General features: G+C 26.4%; 1 protein-coding gene across 3 annotated transcripts in view; it reads right to left on the bottom strand.

Annotated features, from left to right (window-relative positions):
• Positions 1-33: 33 nt before the first annotated feature.
• Positions 34-20,000, bottom strand: part of LOC133638907 (glycerol-3-phosphate acyltransferase 4-like) — a 21,479-nt gene continuing 1,512 nt past the window's right edge. The window contains exons 2-13 of one of the 3 annotated variants that reach the window (XM_062031944.1): positions 14,455-14,494; positions 14,088-14,373; positions 13,943-14,017; positions 10,891-10,980; positions 10,580-10,673; positions 10,384-10,499; positions 5,761-5,816; positions 5,599-5,684; positions 5,396-5,524; positions 556-635; positions 406-485; positions 34-236 (exon numbers count right to left, since the gene is read on the bottom strand). In XM_062031944.1, the coding sequence (XP_061887928.1) occupies positions 208-236; positions 406-485; positions 556-635; positions 5,396-5,524; positions 5,599-5,684; positions 5,761-5,816; positions 10,384-10,499; positions 10,580-10,673; positions 10,891-10,980; positions 13,943-14,017; positions 14,088-14,373; positions 14,455-14,494 (1,161 nt within the window). In that variant the 3' untranslated portion in view covers positions 34-207. Of the gene's footprint in view, positions 237-383; positions 486-555; positions 636-5,395; positions 5,525-5,598; positions 5,685-5,760; positions 5,817-10,383; positions 10,500-10,579; positions 10,674-10,890; positions 10,981-13,942; positions 14,018-14,087; positions 14,374-14,454; positions 14,495-20,000 lie in introns of all 3 variants that reach the window. The other 2 variants (XM_062031943.1, XM_062031945.1) reach the window with 2 other exon arrangements.

The raw sequence follows: 20,000 nt of genomic DNA on the forward strand, positions 1-20,000 counted from the left end.
GCATTGAACGAGACAGAAGCTAGAGAGTTCAGAATACAAAGTTTTTATTAGTACAAAATTCATATTGCTGTTACTAATACTAAAACATGACACTTTGTAGTCCTGGTAACGTCTGCTGAAGTTGTGTGCTCCATCAAGAATGTAGAAAAAGAATCAAGTTGAGATGAAACAAAGGGATATTGTGTAGTCTTGGACTTAGTCACTGGTCTACTTCCTGCTGCAGCCTCGCAGACGGCCTATATATAGAAGTACAGTACTGAGCCAATTAGTGGCCTGACGTAACTGTTTACTGTACTGGCCTTTTACCAACAACAACAACAACAACAAGAGCATGCACAGCTTTTTGTTCCATGTTTACATTTAAGATTCATTATATGATTCACCTCATCGCCACTTTTGTCTCACCGCTGAGGACTTTGCTGTAAAGTTTCTGTTGTTCTTCTCTGAGAGTCTCCTTCACCTTGGCCCGTTTTAGACCCCCGTCCCTGAGCACACCCGCTTGAAATAAATAGTGTAGAATACTACAACACGGTACTATGAAGTGTGAGCACTCACCAAATGAGATCCACTAATCCTCCTCGTGCAGCAATGGCAGCTTTCACTCTGTTGTCGAACTGCACCGCATCCTCCTCTTCCTTCACAAGAACAATCATCAGCAATAATCAGCAATAATCATTGAGGTTCCATTTGTCAGGTTCAAACCCCGATGACATCTATTAAACCAGGGGTCACCAACGCGGTGCCCGCGGGCACCAGGTAGCCCGTAAGGACCAGATGAGTAGCCCGCTGGCCTGTTCTAAAAATAGCTCAAATAGCAGCACTTACCAGTGAGCTGCCTCTATTTTTTAAATTGTATTTATTTACTAGCAAGCTGGTCTCGCTTTGCTTGACATTTTTAATTCTAAGAGAGACAAAACTCAAATAGAATTTGAAAATCCAAGAAAATATTTTAAAGACTTGGTCTTCACTTGTTTAAATAAATGCATTCATTTTTTTTTTACTTTGCTTCTTATAAATTTCAGAAAGACAATTTTAGAGAAAAAATACAACCTTAAAAATGATTTTAGGATTTTTAAACACATATACCTTTTTTACCTTTTAAATTCCTTCCTCTTCTTTCCTGACAATTTAAATCAATGTTCAAGTAAATGTATCTTTTTTATTGTAAAGAATAATAAATAAATTTTGATTTAATTCTTCATATTAGCTTCAGTTTTTTCTACGAAGAATATTTGTAAAATATTTTTTCAAACTTATTATGATTAAAATTCAAAAAAATATTCTGGCAAATCTAGAAAATCTGTAGAATCAAATTTAAATCTTATTTCAAAGTCTTTTTAATTTATTTTAAAAATGTTGTTCTGGAAAATCACTTTGTTATATATTCTAACAAAGTGCAGATTGGATTTTAACCTATTTAAAACATGTCATCAAAATCCTAAAATTAATCTTAATCAGGAAAAATTACTAATGATGTTCCATAAATAATTTTTTTTATTTTTTCAAAAAGATTCGAACTAGCTAGTTTTTCTCTTCTTTTTTTGGGTTGAATCGTGAATTTTATAGAGTCGAAATTGAAGATAAACTATGTTTCAAAATTTAATTGTCATTTTTTTCGTGTTTTCTCCTCTTTTAAACCGTTCAATTAAGTGTAAATATCATTAATTATAAATAATAACAGAGTTAAAGGTAAATTGAGCAAATTGGCTATTTCTGGCAATTTATTGAAGTGTGTATCAAACTGGTAGCCCTTCGCATTATTAAGTACCCAAGAAGTAGCTCTTGGTTTCAAAAAGGTTGGTGACTCCTGTATTAAACAGACAAGAAGGAAGGAATTAAACAGAGACAGGATTCAATTTGGCTCATGAGGAGAAACGTCTGGGCTGTCCCATTGTACAGTCCTCCACCACGCTCTGACGAAATGGTTGCACGCCTCCTCTTTTATTTGGACTTTCTCTGATTACATAGCAACAGCTGTTTTTAAGGGGCGATGGGGTCGTAAAAAGCTGTTGCACTCGATCACAAAACAGTTCAAGGAAAAGATGCCTGGAGCTTGCGTCAGGTCCTGCTTCCTCTCCGCTTTGTAGATCTCGGGTCAAGACAAGATCTTTAAAACCGTTAAAAGTATATTTTAAAAGCTTTTGTCTGGCTGCTCGATTTGAATTCATTGTTATTTTTATGTTCTGCTATTTTACCAGTTCAGATTTCACCAAAAGCTTTTAAAATATGCTTTTAACGGTCAGCTTTTGTGACTTATTTACACAGGCCTGGGTTAGGATGGTCACGCTTGGCCAAAAGTAACCACACTAACAGAGCAAACGCACCAGATTTCCTTCTAACGAAACTAAACATGATACGTGTGAATGGTGTCAGAATAATTGTATGTAAGTTATCACAAAACTTTCTGTTCCCATGAGTTCCCGGCGAGCAGAGAAAAGCTGTCTTTCATCTTACCAAGCAAAAGGCTTGTAAAACTCCACTGTGTACGATAGGAAGCGACATGAAGGTGTCGGTTTCTTTGATCTATTGTGATCCACAGGAAGATCTTGTCTTGAACCGAGATCTACAAAGCGGAGAGGAAGCAGGACCTGACGCAAGCTCCAGGCATCTTTTCCTTGAACTGTTTTGTGATCGAGTGCAACAGCTTTTTACGACCCCATCTCCCCTTAAAAACAGCTGTTGCTATGTAATCACAGAAAGTCCAAATAAATCTTTGGGCAACTCACAGTTGAATCCGATTCTTTGTGGGACGATTCCATCCAGAATTGATTCTCGTTTTAAACCGATTCTCGCAATATATTAACCGTTATAGTGATAATAATAAAAATCTTTTCAATAATCTGATATTTTTACCACCTCAGATTTCACCAAACACTTCTAAAATATACTTTTGTGAAATACAATGTGACATAACTCAAATATTCTCAACCAAAATGCTGTCTGCTCGATTTGAATTCATTGTTATTTTTATGTTCTGCTATTTTACCAGTTCAGATTTCACCAAAAGCTTTTAAAATATACTTTTAACGGTCAGCTGTGTAAATAAGTCACAAAAGCTGACCGTTAAAAGTATATTTTAAAAGCTTTTGGTGAAATCTGAACTGGTGAAATAGCAGAACATAAACATAACAATGAATTCAAATCGAACAGACAGCATTTTGGTTGAGAATATTTGAGTTATGTCACATAGTATTTCACAAAAGTATATTTTAGAAGTGTTTGGTGAAATCTGAGGTGGTAAAAATATCAGATTATAGAAATAACCTATATATTCTAACTAAGACAACATTTTGGTTTGGACTATTTGAGTTACAGCACACAGTATGTCACCAAAGTGGCAAGTAAAAAGTACATTTTAGAAGCTTTTTGTGAAATTTAAGGTGGCCAAAAATAGCAGAATACAAAAATAACCTATTTTCATGCTAAGATGGCATTTTGCTTGTGCAGCCCTTTGAGACACTCGTGATTTAGGGCTATATAAATAAAAATTGATTGATTGATTGATATTTTAGAAGCTTTTTGTGAAATTTAAGGTGGCAAAAAATAGCAGATTATAGAAATAACCTTATTTTGCAACAAAAACAACACTTTGTTTTGGACTATTTGAGTTACATCACATATTATGTCACCAAAGCTGCAAGTAAAAAGTACATTTTAGAAGCTTTTTGTGAAATTTAAGGTGGCCAAAAATAGCAGAATACAAAAATAACCTATTTTCATGCTAAGATGGCATTTTGCTTGTGCAGCCCTTTGAGACACTCGTGATTTAGGGCTATATAAATAAACATTGATTGATTGATTGATATTTTAGAAGCTTTTTGTTGAAATTTAAGGTGGCAAAAAATAGCAGAATACAAAAATAACCTATTTTCATGCTAAGATGGCATTTTGCCTGTGCAGCCCTTTGAGACACTCGTGATTTAGGGCTATATAAATAAACATTGATTGATATTTTAGAAGCTTTTTGTGAAATTTAAGGTGGCAAAAAATAGCAGATTATAGAAATAACCTTATATTGCAACAAAAACAACACTTTGTTTTGGACTATTTGAGTTACATCACATATTATGTCACCAAAGCTGCAAGTAAAAAGTACATTTTAGAAGCTTTTTGTGAAATTTAAGGTGGCCAAAAATAGCAGAATACAAAAATAACCTATTTTCATGCTAAGATGGCATTTTGCTTGTGCAGCCCTTTGAGACACTCGTGATTTAGGGCTATATAAATAAACATTGATTGATTGATTGATATTTTAGAAGCTTTTTGTTGAAATTTAAGGTGGCAAAAAATAGCAGAATACAAAAATAACCTATTTTCATGCTAAGATGGCATTTTGCCTGTGCAGCCCTTTGAGACACTCGTGATTTAGGGCTATATAAATAAACATTGATTGATATTTTAGAAGCTTTTTGTGAAATTTAAGGTGGCAAAAAATAGCAGATTATAGAAATAACCTTATATTGCAACAAAAACAACACTTTGTTTTGGACTATTTGAGTTACATCACATATTATGTCACCAAAGCTGCAAGTAAAAAGTACATTTTATAAGCTTTTTGTTGAAATTTAAGGTGGCAAAAAATAGCAGATTGTAGAAATAACCTTATATTGCAACAAAAACAACACTTTGTTTTGGACTATTTGAGTTACATCACATATTATGTCACCAAAGCTACAAGTAAAAAGTACATTTTAGAAGCTTTTTGTTGAAATTTAAGGTAGCAAAAAATAGCAGAATACAAAAATAACCTATTTTCATGCTAAGATGGCATTTTGCCTGTGCAGCCCTTTGAGACACTCGTGATTTAGGGCTATATAAATAAACATTGATTGATATTTTAGAAGCTTTTTGTGAAATTTAAGGTGGCAAAAAATAGCAGATTATAGAAATAACCTTATATTGCAACAAAAACAACACTTTGTTTTGGACTATTTGAGTTACATCACTTATTATGTCACCAAAGCTGCAAGTAAAAAGTACATTTTAGAAGCTTTTTGTTGAAATTTAAGGTGGCAAAAAATAGCAGAATACAAAAATAACCTATTTTCATGCTAAAATGGCGTTTTGCGTTGGAATATTTGAGTTTTGTCACGTAATGTATCACAAAAGCTGCACTTTTGGTAAAATCTAAACTGGTAAAATATGAAAACAACCCATGTACAGTATTCAAACCCAGCACACGTAAATATTTAAGTTATGTCATGTAATAAATCACCAAAGCTGCCATTTAAAAGTGTCTTTTGGAAGCTTTTGGTGAAATCTAAACCAATAGTTTTTCATACGTTCTTTATGACAAAAATACGCTAAGGCAAACGCACTAAAGTGTGCACAAAGTATCTTCTGTGAAAAACAACAACTTTTGCATGCATTTTTCTTCAGCAGTGACGACCATTACCTGTCTGTTCATGGGCGGCAGGTACCAAACGCTGCACACAATGGCCCAGCTGCTCATCATCCTTAGCAGATAGTTGACCAAGCCAAACTTGCTGCTGTTCCAGAAGGCGTCCCCAAAGCGCGGGTCATACTGCAACATGCATGCTTGGGTGTTAAACAGCAGCCGGGTGCAGAAGGAAGAAGAAGAATAAACAAAAAGGCCACCTTGATGGCCACTGGGTGGACAGTGCAGCCGATTTCAAAGCTGCCCTTTTTGAACATCATCACTGACGTGTTGTTGATGCATGTTCCTGCAGAGGGAAGATGAGCTTAGATAAAGGTGCATAAGCGACATAGAGTTCATGGAGTAGCATACACAGTACACACCCTCAGGAAAGATGAGGATGGGCTGTTTGGTTTTGTCAGCAACATGTTCTCCAAGCCTGGAAGTTCATGATGTACATTGGATCAATTTGCACTATTTATATTGTTCTGGCTATACCTTGTATCAATTTAACCTATTTAAAATGTATTCTACAATTGCATTTTTTAATGGAAATTTTATGTTTTCAATGTTATTTTATATATATAACAATGCTGCTTTAACTCCTTTTACACTGTACCCTATTTTTTTGTTTTTATTTTAATTTTACATTGTTTTGTTTCATTTTTATACAAGATAATGTGGCTTAAACTTCTTTTAAATCTTTGTCCTTCTTTTAATTTTTGAATTAAAATTTTTGAGTGTGAGAATGTTACTTTTTGTCCACCTTGCATTATATCTGTTTTTTTTAATGTTTCAAATTGCATCTCTATTTTTTCAAATGTAATATATTCAATTCTAATCAGTCAATCAATCAAAGTTTATTTATACAGCCCTTAATCACAAGTGTCTCAAAGGGCTGCACAAGCCACAATGTTTCTATTGAAAATGATTGTTGATAATTAAATAATATCGTATGTTAATACCCCATCATATATTGATAATATTTTCAATTGTAAATTAAAATAAGATTTTTTTTTTTTACGTTTCAAATTGCAACTCTATTTTTTCATATTGTATATATTTCATTTATTACAATTGTAAATATTGATAATTAAATCATATCTTATGGTTAATACTCCCTCCCTTATTGATAATATTTTAAATGGTAAATTAAAATGACATTTTGATAAGATTTTTTTTTAATGTTTCAAATTGCATCTCTATTTTTTCATAAAGTGTATATTTTACTTATTAATTCTAAATAGAATCATTATTGATGATAAAACCATTAAATAATAATATGTTGTAGTTAATACTTTGTCCCATATTGATGATATTTTAAATAGTAAATTAAAACGCAAAATACTATTTTGATAAGGATATTTTTGGAAACAGTTTTTTAAAATGTAATTCCTATTTTTGTTTAATTTATTGTATATACTGTATATGACCTATTATTAAAAATATTAAGAAAATATTTATTGATAATTAAATAATATCGTATGTTAATACCCCGTCATATATTGATAATATTTTCAATAGTAAATTAAAATAATATTTTTTTTTTTTACGTTTCAAATTTAAACTCTATTTTTTCATATTGTATATATTTTACTTATTACAATTGTAAAACAAAATATTATTGATAATTAAATCATATCTTATGGTTAATACTCCCTCCCTTATTGATAATATTTTAAATGGTATATTAAAATGACATTTTGATAAGATTTTTTTTTTATGTTTCAAATTGCATCTCTATTTTTTCATAATGTGTATATTTTACTTATTAATTATAAATAGAATCATTATTGATAATAAAACCACTAAATAATAATATGTTGTAGTTAATACTTTGTCCCATATTGATGATATTTTAAATAGTAAATTAAAATGCAAAATACTATTTTGATAAGGATTTATTTGGAAACAGTTTTTTAAAATGTAATTCCTATTTTTGTTTAATTTATTGTATATATAGTACTTATTATTACAATAATTAAGAAAATATCTATTGATAATTAAATAATATCTTATGTTAATACCCCGTCCTATATTGATATTTTAAATAGCAAATTAAAATAAGAATTTTTTTCAATGTTTCAAATTGCAACTCCGTTTTTTTCATATTGTATATATTTTCCTTTTTACAATTCTAAAAAAAAAAATATATTGATAAATAAATAATATCTTATGGATAATACTCGGTTCCTTATTGATAATATTTTAAATAGTAAATTAAAATAGAATTTTGATGATTTTTAAAAAAAATGTTTTAAATTGCAACTTTATTTGTTCATAATGTATATATTTTACTTATTAGAAAATAATCATTGATAATAAAACCATTAAATAATAATATGTTAAAGTTAATACCTTGTCCCATATTAATATTTTAAATAGTAAATTAAAATGAAAAATACTATTTTGATAATGTTTTTTTTTTTAAACAGTTTTTTCAAATGTAATTCCTATTTTTGTTTAATAATAGTTATTATTAGAATAATCAAGAAAATATGTATTGATAATTAAATAATATCTTATGTTTAATACTCTGTCCCTTATTGATGATATTTTAAATGGTAAATTAAAATGATATTTTGCTAAGATTTTTTTTATGTTTCAAAATGCATCTCTATTTTTTTTAATAATGTATATATTTTACTTATTATTGTTAATTCTTAAGAAAATAATCATTGATAATAAAACCATTAAATAATAATATGTTAGAGGTAATACCTTGTCCCATATTGATATTTTAAATAGTAAATTAAAACGAAAAATACTATTTTTTTTAAAAATGTAATTCCTATTTTTGTTCAATTTACTGTATATATATATTACTAATTTTTACAATAATAAAGAACATATTTATTGATAATTAAATACTAAATAACTAAATAACATCAAGTAGTTAATACTCTGTCCCTTATTGATAATATTTTAAATGGTAAATTAAAACGACATTTTGATAAGATTTTATTTTAATGTTTCAAATTGCATCTCTATTTTGTCATGATGTATATATTTTACTTATTATCGTTAATTCATAAGAAAATACATATTGATAATAAAACCATTAAATAATATGTTATAGCTAATACCTTGTCCCATAGTGATATTTTAAATAGTAAATTAAAATGAAAAATACTATTTTGATAAGGATTTTTTGGAAACAGTTTTTTAAAATGTAATTCTTATTTTTGTTCAATTTACTGTATATATATATATATATATATATATATATATATATATATATATATATATATATATATATATATATATATATATATATATATATATATTACTAATTTTTACAATAATTAAGAACATATTTATTGATAATTAAATACAAAATAACTAAATAACATCAAGTAGTTAATACTCTGTCCCTTATTGATACTATTTTAAATGGTAAATTAAAACGACATTTTGATAAGATTTTTTTTTAATGTTTCAAATTGCATCTCTATTTTGTCATGATGTATATACTTTACTTATTATCGTTAATTCTAAAGAAAATACATATTGATAATAAAACCATTAAATAATAATATGTTATAGTTAATACCTTGTCCCATAGTGATATTTTAAATAGTAAATTAAAATGAAAAATACTATTTTGATAAGGATTTTTTGGAAACAGTTTTTTAAAATGTAATTCTTATTTTTGTTCAATTTACTGTATATATATATATATATATATATATATATATATATATATATATATATATATATATATATATATATATATATATATATATATATATATATATATATATATATGTATATATATATATATATATATATATGTATATATATATGTATGTATACATATATATATATACATACAATAAATATGTTCTTAATTATTGTAAAAATTAGTAATATATATATATATATATATATATATATATATATATATATATATATATATATATATATATATATATATATATATATATATTACTAATTTTTACAATAATTAAGAACATATTTATTGATAATTAAATACAAAATAACTAAATAATATCAAGTAGTTAATACTCTGTCCCTTATTGATACTATTTTAAATGGTAAATTAAAACGACATTTTGATAAGATTTTTTTTTTATGTTTCAAATTGCATCTCTATTTTGTCATGATGTATATACTTTACTTATTATCGTTAATTCTAAAGAAAATACATATTGATAATAAAACCATTAAATAATAATGTGTTATAGTTAATACCTTGTCCCATAGTGATATTTTAAATAGTAAATTAAAATGAAAAACACTATTTTGATAAGGATTTTTTGGAAACAGTTTTTTAAAATGTAATTCTTATTTTTGTTCAATTTACTGTATATATATATATATATATATATATATATATATATATATATATATATATATATATATATATATATATATATATATATATATATATATATATATATATATAAAACTAATTTTTACAATAATTAAGAACATATTTATTGATAATTAAATACAAAATAACTAAATAACATCAAGTAGTTAATACTCTGTCCCTTATTGATACTATTTTAAATGGTAAATTAAAACGACATTTTGATAAGATTTTTTTTTAATGTTTCAAATTGCATCTCTATTTTGTCATGATGTATATACTTTACTTATTATCGTTAATTCTAAAGAAAATACATATTGATAATAAAACCATTAAATAATAATATGTTATAGTTAATACCTTGTCCCATAGTGATATTTTAAATAGTAAATTAAAATGAAAAATACTATTTTGATGAGGATTTTTTGGAAAACATTTTTAAAATGTAATTCCTATTTTTTAAAATGTTTTGTATATATATTACTTATTATTACAATAATTAAGAAAACACGTATTGATAATTAAATAAAAAAATAATTAGATAACATCTAGTATTGCTAGCTGAACTACATTTGTAATGACAAAGTAAATACAAAAATAGGAGTTTAAAAAAAAACAAGTTAAAAAAAAAAAGGGATTGTGAGCAGTTGTTCTGATGTTGTAGTTGCACCTTTTGGCCACTAGATGTCGGTCTTTCATTTGTGCTCTGTCAAACCAGATGTGTGGCGAAGATCTAACCATGGCTTTCTGGATCATTCCCATGAGTCCACCATGCAGCTGTCCCACCTGAGACAAGTGGACAAAATGTCCACGCGTGTACATACACTCGTCTGTGGATTTTATATTCATAAATATTGTTGTCGTACCAGGGAGTAGCAGCCATCGTTGGCCAAGATGATGACGTCAATAGGTGTTGTGTGATTGGCTACACAAATCCCCCCACTCTTTGGTTTGTTCTCTCTGAAATGAAGCACACACACACACACACACACACACACACACACACACACACACACACACACACACACACACACACACACACACACACACACACACACACACACACACACACACACACACACACACACACACACACATTGTAGTGTTGTTGTGATAATACCACACACACTTTGGAGTGTAACTTATAATAGTAGGTGTTTATTGTTATGATGTCTACCTGTTGTGATAGGTGATAATGGCTGAGATGGATCTTGCACAGAGGTGGTAACAAACTCCATGGACCTTCTCCGTCAGGTAAACTCTCAGCCTGAACCCACGCCGACACACACAAAGAGAGGCATGAGCATCTTAAAGTAAAATAATAATGCACACCCTAAAAAAATGTTGGGTTAAAAAATAACCCAATTTTAACCCAAATGCTGGTTCAAAAAAAGGGCAAACCCCTTAGTTGAGTTATTTTGACTCAACATTTTGGGTTAATTTTTTCAACCCAACTTTTGCATTGAATTATTTAACCCAAAAGTTGAGTTATGCTAACTCAATGTTGGTTGATTCATAACCCAACTATTGGGTTGAATTTATTTAACACAACGCTCACTACAATTTTGGGTTATTTAGCGCTCCTTGACCCAATAGTTGGTTAAAAATTATCAATTTTACTGCTGGTTTGTCCTACTCCTTCACAACTACTGGTCAAAATTATTTTTATTCCATTAAAATATACTCAAAAGCAAGATATGAGTGACATTTTTTTTTTTTTACAATAATTATCGTCTATGGTCATAGTAGTTCTATACAACATGCTGTAATATTTGCATGTAGATAAGATGTGTGATTGTAAATAATCTTAATGACAAAATTCCCTTCAAGAAAAAAGTAACTTTTTAATTAAAAAAAAAAAGCCTTTTACTCATTGAAAAACAACCCAAAAATGGGTCATAGTTTTGAAAACCCAGAAATGTTGTTAAAATAATACCCTTGTAACCCAAAAAATTGATAGTTCTTCATAAAAATTACTCCAAAATTTAAGCCAACACTCGCAACTCATAAATTGGGTTATCAAAATAACCCAGTATTTTTTAGTGTGTAGCAATAAACTGCAAAACCTCTGCTCATGATTCCTTTATTGTCATGTTTTATATTTAAAACAGAGTATTGCAATTTTGAAATAGATGATAATGTAGTTAAATGAGCTTCACAGCCTGGTGTGTTGCATTTTTTAACACCATTGCATATATCATAAGCTTATTCATCTTTCTTAATTTTTATATTTTTTATTTTCTCCCTCAAAACCAAACAATTCATTTCCTTGAAAAAAAATAAGACTTTATTCTCAAAAGACTATTATTTTTATGTTGTGAAAATATGACCTCTTTCTTAAGAATATAATTTATTTTTAAATACTTTTCTTCCACAAAAATATGCCACTTTGAACGTTTTCCCTCTCAAATAATATTACTTTATTTTTTACAAGATTATTAAAAAAAAAAAATCATACAGTAAATGTCCAGAATTTCACAGCATTTACCGGAATTATTTCACAGTAAAATACTGTAATCAAATTTACTGTAACAAAAAAGTATTTAAAAAAAAATACAGTGCCCTTATATTTCACAGCATTTAACGTCACAGTAAATTACTGTAAATGTTACTGTGAAAGTAATCCAATTATTAGTCAGTAATTGACAATGTATTTGCACTGCCAATTTTTACATGTATTCTATAAAAATGAAATAGAAAAAAAATATATTTATCCCCATTATCATTTTTCTTGAAAATCTAAATTTTCCCTAAAAAAGATACAACTAATTTGCTCTAAAAACATTTTGTAAAAAGAGTACTTTTTTCTTGAACATGTACAACAGTTTTTTTCACCTAATTGCCCTTATTCTCTTCAAATAGTATTACTTCAGATTATTCTTAAATTTTTTTTTTAAAACAAGCCTTTTTGAAAAAAATAAAAATAAAAATAAAAAACGTTATTTCTCAAAAATGATTTGATATTATTGTATTTTTGTGCTGAAAACACTTTTCCCCCAAGAAAATACCAGAAAACTAAAATATATTCTTATATAATTAAACTGTTTTTGAAAATATATGAATGTTGTTTTTTAAATACTTTGTTCTCATATAATTATGATTTTTATTGAAAAAAAAAAGAAAAAGAAATAAAATACTTTCATTCTCTAAAATTATTTGACATTATTGTATTTTTGTGCTGAAAACATTTTTTCCCCAAGAAAATACCAGAAAACTAAAATATATTCTTATATAATTATACTGTTTTTGAAAATATATGAATGTTGTTTTTTTTAATACTTTGTTCTCATATAATTCTGATTTGTATTTTGAGAAAAATAAATAAATAAATAAATAAAATACTTTGATTCTCTAAAATTATTTGACATTATTGTATTTTTGTGCTGAAAATACATTTTCCCCTAGAAAATACCAGAAAACTGAAGAATGTTTTCATACAAATATACTGTTTTTGAAAATACATTCATCTTTTTAAAAAAATACTTTGTTCTCATATAATACTGATTTGTATTCCGAAAATAATGGATGGATGGATTCCGAAAACAAATAAATAAATAAATAAATAAAATAAATAAATAAATAAATAATTAAAAAAAAAAAAAAAAAAAAAAAAAAAAATATATATATATATATATATATATATATATATATATATATATATATATATATATATATATATATATATATATATATATATATATATATATATATATATATATATATATATATATACTGTATATACATACATACTGTATATTAAAAATCAAAATTGTGACTTTATTCTGGTAGTATAATTATTTGTTTATCATTTTAAAATGGCTTTAATACAACAAGTAGTGCGCTGTATGTTACAGAGGTCAAGGTCAAGGTCAATGTTTCTTTAATGGTAACCAGAGGTAAAACAGTTGTGCAGACATTTGTAATTTAGTGTCAAAACAGAATGAAGCAAGCAAACACAACTCATATAAAACATAAAAACATTTTAAAAATCTACATTGATCATCAGTATACAGGGACACTGTGAAACAATAAAATATAATACCTAATAAACCAATAAAATAATTGTGATTAAAGTGCTATGGTATAATAAATACATAAATTCACCATGTGATAGCCTTATTTAAGCGTGTGATGGCAGCAGGTACAAAAGTATTCTTATATCGTTTAGTCCTACAAAGAGGAACAATGAAGTGTAAAAGGTGAAACGGCGCCCTCTGGTGGCTACTTACTCTCTGTTTGGTAAACAAGCCACAATGGCGGTGAAGAGAAAGAGCAGCTGTATGCCAGTCACTGCTACAGTCAGCCTGCGGTGATGAAAACAAACACATTTTAAATCAAACTTCCACATTTTCTTCGGACATTTGTCTTCCAGACCTGAGAGGCAGCAGGACGCCATAGCGCAGGAGGACGCCGACCCCCCACAGCACGCTGAGCCTCATGCTGATGTTGTGGAAGTTGGAGCTGCTCCTCGTCAGCAAGTTCCAGGTGTCCAACTCCTGGGCCGAGAAGCGCTTGGTGACGTCGTCGTCCACGATGCACTCCACTCCTCTGCGGCAGAAGTGGAGGACGTCGGCCATCTTGAAGTGGTGGCGGCCAGCGGAGGCCCCGAACTGCTGGACGTCCTGCTGGAAAGATGGCTCCTTTTTGGCGATGATGTCCACTGTGAGGGACAGTATAAGAAACTTAATTTGAGGGATTGCAAGGAGACATGAATACAATATTGGATTTCAGCCTACTGTACCATGGCTGTGTGCTTTATGATTCTGTTCTTTGCTGCCCATCTACATTCAAAATAAAAAAATGAATACGTCAGAAAATGTTCTTGGAAATAAATCTGACTTTTTATCCTCCAAAATTTACAACTTTTTAATTTTTTTAAAATAGGACTTAAAAAAAAAAAAAAAAAAAAAAATATATATATATATACATATATATATATATATATATATATATATATATATATATATATATATATATATATATATATATATATATATATATATATATTACTTTTTTTTTTTTAAATTTAAGTCCTATTTAAAAAAAAAAAAGTTGTAAATTTTGGAGGATAAAAAGTCAGTCATGAATATATATATATATATATATATATATATATATATATATATATATATATATATATATATATATATATATATATATATATATATATATATATATATATATATATATATATATATATTAAATTTAAAAACAAAAATTTTTTAAGTCCTATTTAAAAAAAAAAAGTTGTAAATTTTGGAGGATAAAAAGTCAGTCATGAATATATATATATATATATATATATATATATATATATATATATATATATATATATATATATATATATATATATATTCATATATATATATATATATTCATATAAATATATATATATATATATATATATATATATATATATATTCATATATATATATATTCATATAAATATATATATATATATATATATATATATATATATATATATATATATATATATATATATATATATATATATATATATATATATATATATATATATATTCATGACTGACTTTTTATCCTCCAAAATTTACAACTTTTTTTTTTTGAATATATATATATATATATATATATATATATATATATATATATATATATATATATATATATATATATATATATATATATATATATATATATATATATATATATATATATATTCATATATATATATATTCATATAAATATATATATATATATATATATATATATATATATATATATATATTCATATATATATATATATATATATATATATATATATATATATATATATATATATATATATATATATATATATATATATTCATGACTGACTTTTTATCCTCCAAAATTTACAACTTTTTTTTTTTAAATAGGACTTAAAAAAATTTTGTTTTTAAATTTAATATATATATATATATATATATATATATATATATATATATATATATATATATATATATATATATATATATATATATATATATATATATATATATATATATATATATATATATATATATATATATATATATTCATGACTGACTTTTTATCCTCCAAAATTTACAACTTTTTTTTTTTTAAATAGGACTTAAATTTAAAAAAAAAAAAAGTTATATATATATATATATATATATATATATATATATATATATATATATATATATATATATATATTCATGACTGACTTTTTATTCTCCAAAATTTACAACTTTTTAAATTTTTTTTAAATAGGACTTAAATTAAAAAAAATAAATAAATAAATAAATATATATATATACATATATTCATGACTTATATATATATATATATATATATATATATATATATATATATATATATATATATATATATATATATATATATATATATATATATATATATATATATATATATATATATATATATATATATATATATATATATATATATATATATATTCATGACATTGTTGATTGTCACTGAAGGCATCAAATCTACGAATGAACACATGTGGAGTTATGTACTTAACAAAAAAAGGGAAATAATGGAAAAAACATGTTTTGTGTTCTAGTTTCTTCAAAATAGCCACCCTTTGCTCCGATTACTGCTTTGCACACTCTTGGCATTCTCTCCATGAGCTTCAAGCACACCTGTGAAGTGAAAACCATTTCAGGTGACTACCTCTCGAAGGTCATCGAAAGAATGCTAAGAGTGTGCGAAAAAGTAATCAGGCTATTTTGAAGAAACTAGAGTATAAAACATGTTTTCAATTATTTCACCTTTTTTTGTTAAGTACATAACTCCACATGTGTTCATTCATAGTTTTGATGCCTTCGGTGACAATCTACAATGTAAATAGTCATGAAAATAAAGAAAACGCATTGAATGAGAAGGTGTGTGAGAAGGTTTATTTTTTTATCTATTTAAAAAAATAAATAAGAAAACCTCAATAAATGTGTTGTTTTTTTGGAGGGTTATTTTTTTTCTTGAAAATATATGGCTTTTTTATGGTCTAAAAAGTATCTATTTTTTGCTGAAAAAATACATACATTTTTACGAGAATTAATTTGTAATAAAGTGAAAATAAATATGTAAGTGAAGTGAATTAATTAACTCATATTATGTTTTGCTTACGGTGAAGGTTTATACTCACCTAAGAGAATTAGAATCACCAAGTTTAAGTAAATAGTGGTATTTCAGTTTGAGCACATAATAAGATAAGGCCCCTTAGTTTGATATTCGCAGGTGGATTTGATCACTTCTCATAGGAAAGAGGCCCTAATTGGGACTTGGAATGCAAAAGTGATAGCCCTATCCTTGAGAAGAGACTACATGTCTAGCTCAACGCCAACATTTAACTTATGACTTAAATCAATTGTTTTCCAGACACTTTCACGCGAAGCTGTGGTTTGGATGTTACATTAAAATTTTAAATTTTTACGAAAGTGAAATTGTAAATGAAATTAAATAAGTCAGAATTTGTCAGGAATAAAGTAATATTGATGTAAAATACTCCTGAATATCACGTGGATTAAAAGGAAACCATCCCATTTATTCTAAAAAGCTGTGGTCAGAATGTCGGAAAAAGTCGTACTTTTTACAAGAATACATTTGTGATAAAATGACAGGAAATAAGTCTGAATTTAACAAAGCATTAAGTAATATTGACAGAAAATACTCCTGAATATTAGGTGGCTGCAAAGAGAAAAAAAATCATATCTTTTTTCAGAAGCTGTGGTTGAAATGTTACGTGAAAAAATACATATTTTTACGAAAATTAAATTGTAATGACATGAAAAATGTAAGATTTTCTCAGGATTAAAGAAATAGTAACTTAAAATACTCCTGCATATAACGTGGATTCAAAAATACAAACAATTCCTAATTTATTTAAAAATCTTTGGTCAGAATGTTACATGGAAAAAAAGTTGTACTTCTTACAACAATAAAACTGTAATACAATTACAATAAATAAGTCTGAATTTCACATGGTTAAAGTAATACTGACATAAAATACTTTTGAACATTATGTGGCTGCAAAGACAAAAAACAATCATAATATTTTGTTCGGAAGCTGTGTTCAAAATGTTACATTACATTTTTTTTATTTTTTTTTTACAAAAATACAACTGTAATAAAATGACAGGAAATAAGTCTGAATTTAACAAGGATAAAGTAATATTGACAGAAAATACTCCTTAATATTATGTGGCTGGAAAGAGAAAAAAATAATATATTGTTGTTACGTGAAAAAACTTATATTTTTAAGAGAATTAAATTGGAATGAAATTAAACATTTAAGAATTTCTAAGGAATAAAGTAATAGTAATGTAAAATACTCTTGAATATAACGTTGATTAAAACTTTTTTTTAAAATTCCTATTTATTTAAAAAAATCTGTGGTCAGAATGTTACATGGAAAAAAAGTTGTACTTTTTACAATAATAAAACTGTAATACAATTACAATAAATAAGTCTGAATTTCACATGGTTAAAGTAATACTGACATAAAATACTCTTGAACATTATGTGGCTGCAAAGAGAAAAAACAATCATAATATTTTGTTCAGAAGCTGTGTTCTAAATGTTACATTAAAAAAATCGTATTTTTTAAAATAAAAATACAACTATAATAAAATGACAGGAATTAAGTCTGAATTTAACAAGGATAAAGTAATATTGACAGAAAATACTCCTTAATATTATGTGGCTGGAAAGAGAAAAAAATAATATATTTTTTCAGAAGCTGCGGTTGAAATGTTACGTGAAAAAACTTATATTTTTACGAGAATTAAATTTTAATGAAATCAAAAATTTAAAAATTTCTAAGGAATAAAGTAATATTAATGTAAAATACTCCTGTATATGAATTTTGATTAAAACTTTTTTTTTAAATTCCTATTTATTTAAAAAAATCTGTGGTCAGAATGTTACATGGAAAAAAGTCATACTTTTTACAAGAATAAAACTGTAATAAAATGTCAATAAATAAGTGAATTTCACATGGTTAAAGTAACACTGACAGAAAATACTCTTGAATATTATGTGGCTGCAAAGAGAAAAAACAATCATAATATTTTGTTCAAAAGCTGTGTTCTAAATGTTACATTAAATGTTTTTAATTTTTTTTTACCAGAATAAAATTGTAATAAAATGAATAAAAAAATATAAAAAAATAAAATAATAATTTAAGCAGAGGAGAATAGTCTGAATATTCCGAGAAATGTGGGGTAACTTCCCCAGAATAAATGTGTAATAATATTAGAATAAGATAAAGTAATATGGTCAGATAAAGTTCAAATTGTCACGTAATTACGTGGCGAAAAATGTCAACATTTAGTTAGAATAAACATCCATATTTAGGAGAATCATCAGGAAAAGGGTGCATTTTTTCCAAATAAATTGTAAATTGAAAAATTCCAACATTATAAGAATATTATTATGAAGTAATATTATGAGGTAAAAAGTTTAAATTGTGCAGCATTTTCACCCTAAGTTCTATAATAATAGGGTCTGATCTAAAATTGTGTCCCGAAAAGACAGATGCTGTGTCGGCCTCCCGGGAGCATCCACATGACAGATGTTGTTCCCGGGAGCAAAGGATTTGGTCTTTCCCTCTCCAGAGTGTTGGGGGAGTCTCATCTTGTCCTCGTGGGATGAAGAAAGACACAAAGTCGTCTCTCTGGATTTCATCAACGCTCACAAAATGAAAGAATCAACATGTGACCTTAATGAGGAGAATAATCATCTTCATTTCGAGAGCGCATCAAGTAGCATGAGTCCTAAGTTTATTACAGTACTTGACCAGCTGTGTCTTTCCCCTAGTGGACATTGGTGGGATTACATATTGAAAACGCTTTAATTTCTTGAACCAAACAAACAATCATAATAATAAACAAACAATTTAAAATACACAAATATACTAAAGGTGTACTATTAGTATATTTTGAGTAAAAAAAGCTGTGAGACTCTAATATATATATATATATATATATATATATATATATATATATATATATATATATATATATATATATATATATATATATATATATATATATATATATATATATATATATATATATATATATATATATATATATATATATATATATATATATATATAAGTTTGGGGTCACATTGAAATGTCCTTATTTTTGAAGGAAAAGCACTGTACTTTTCAATGAAGATAACTTTAAACTAGTCTTAACTTGAAAGAAATACACTCTATACATTGCTAATGTGGTAAATGACTATTCTAGCTGCAAATGTCTGGTTTTTGGT

Source organism: Entelurus aequoreus, linkage group LG21 (assembly GCF_033978785.1).
Source record: "Entelurus aequoreus isolate RoL-2023_Sb linkage group LG21, RoL_Eaeq_v1.1, whole genome shotgun sequence".
In the NCBI taxonomy this organism is placed as follows: Eukaryota; Metazoa; Chordata; class Actinopteri; order Syngnathiformes; family Syngnathidae; genus Entelurus; species Entelurus aequoreus.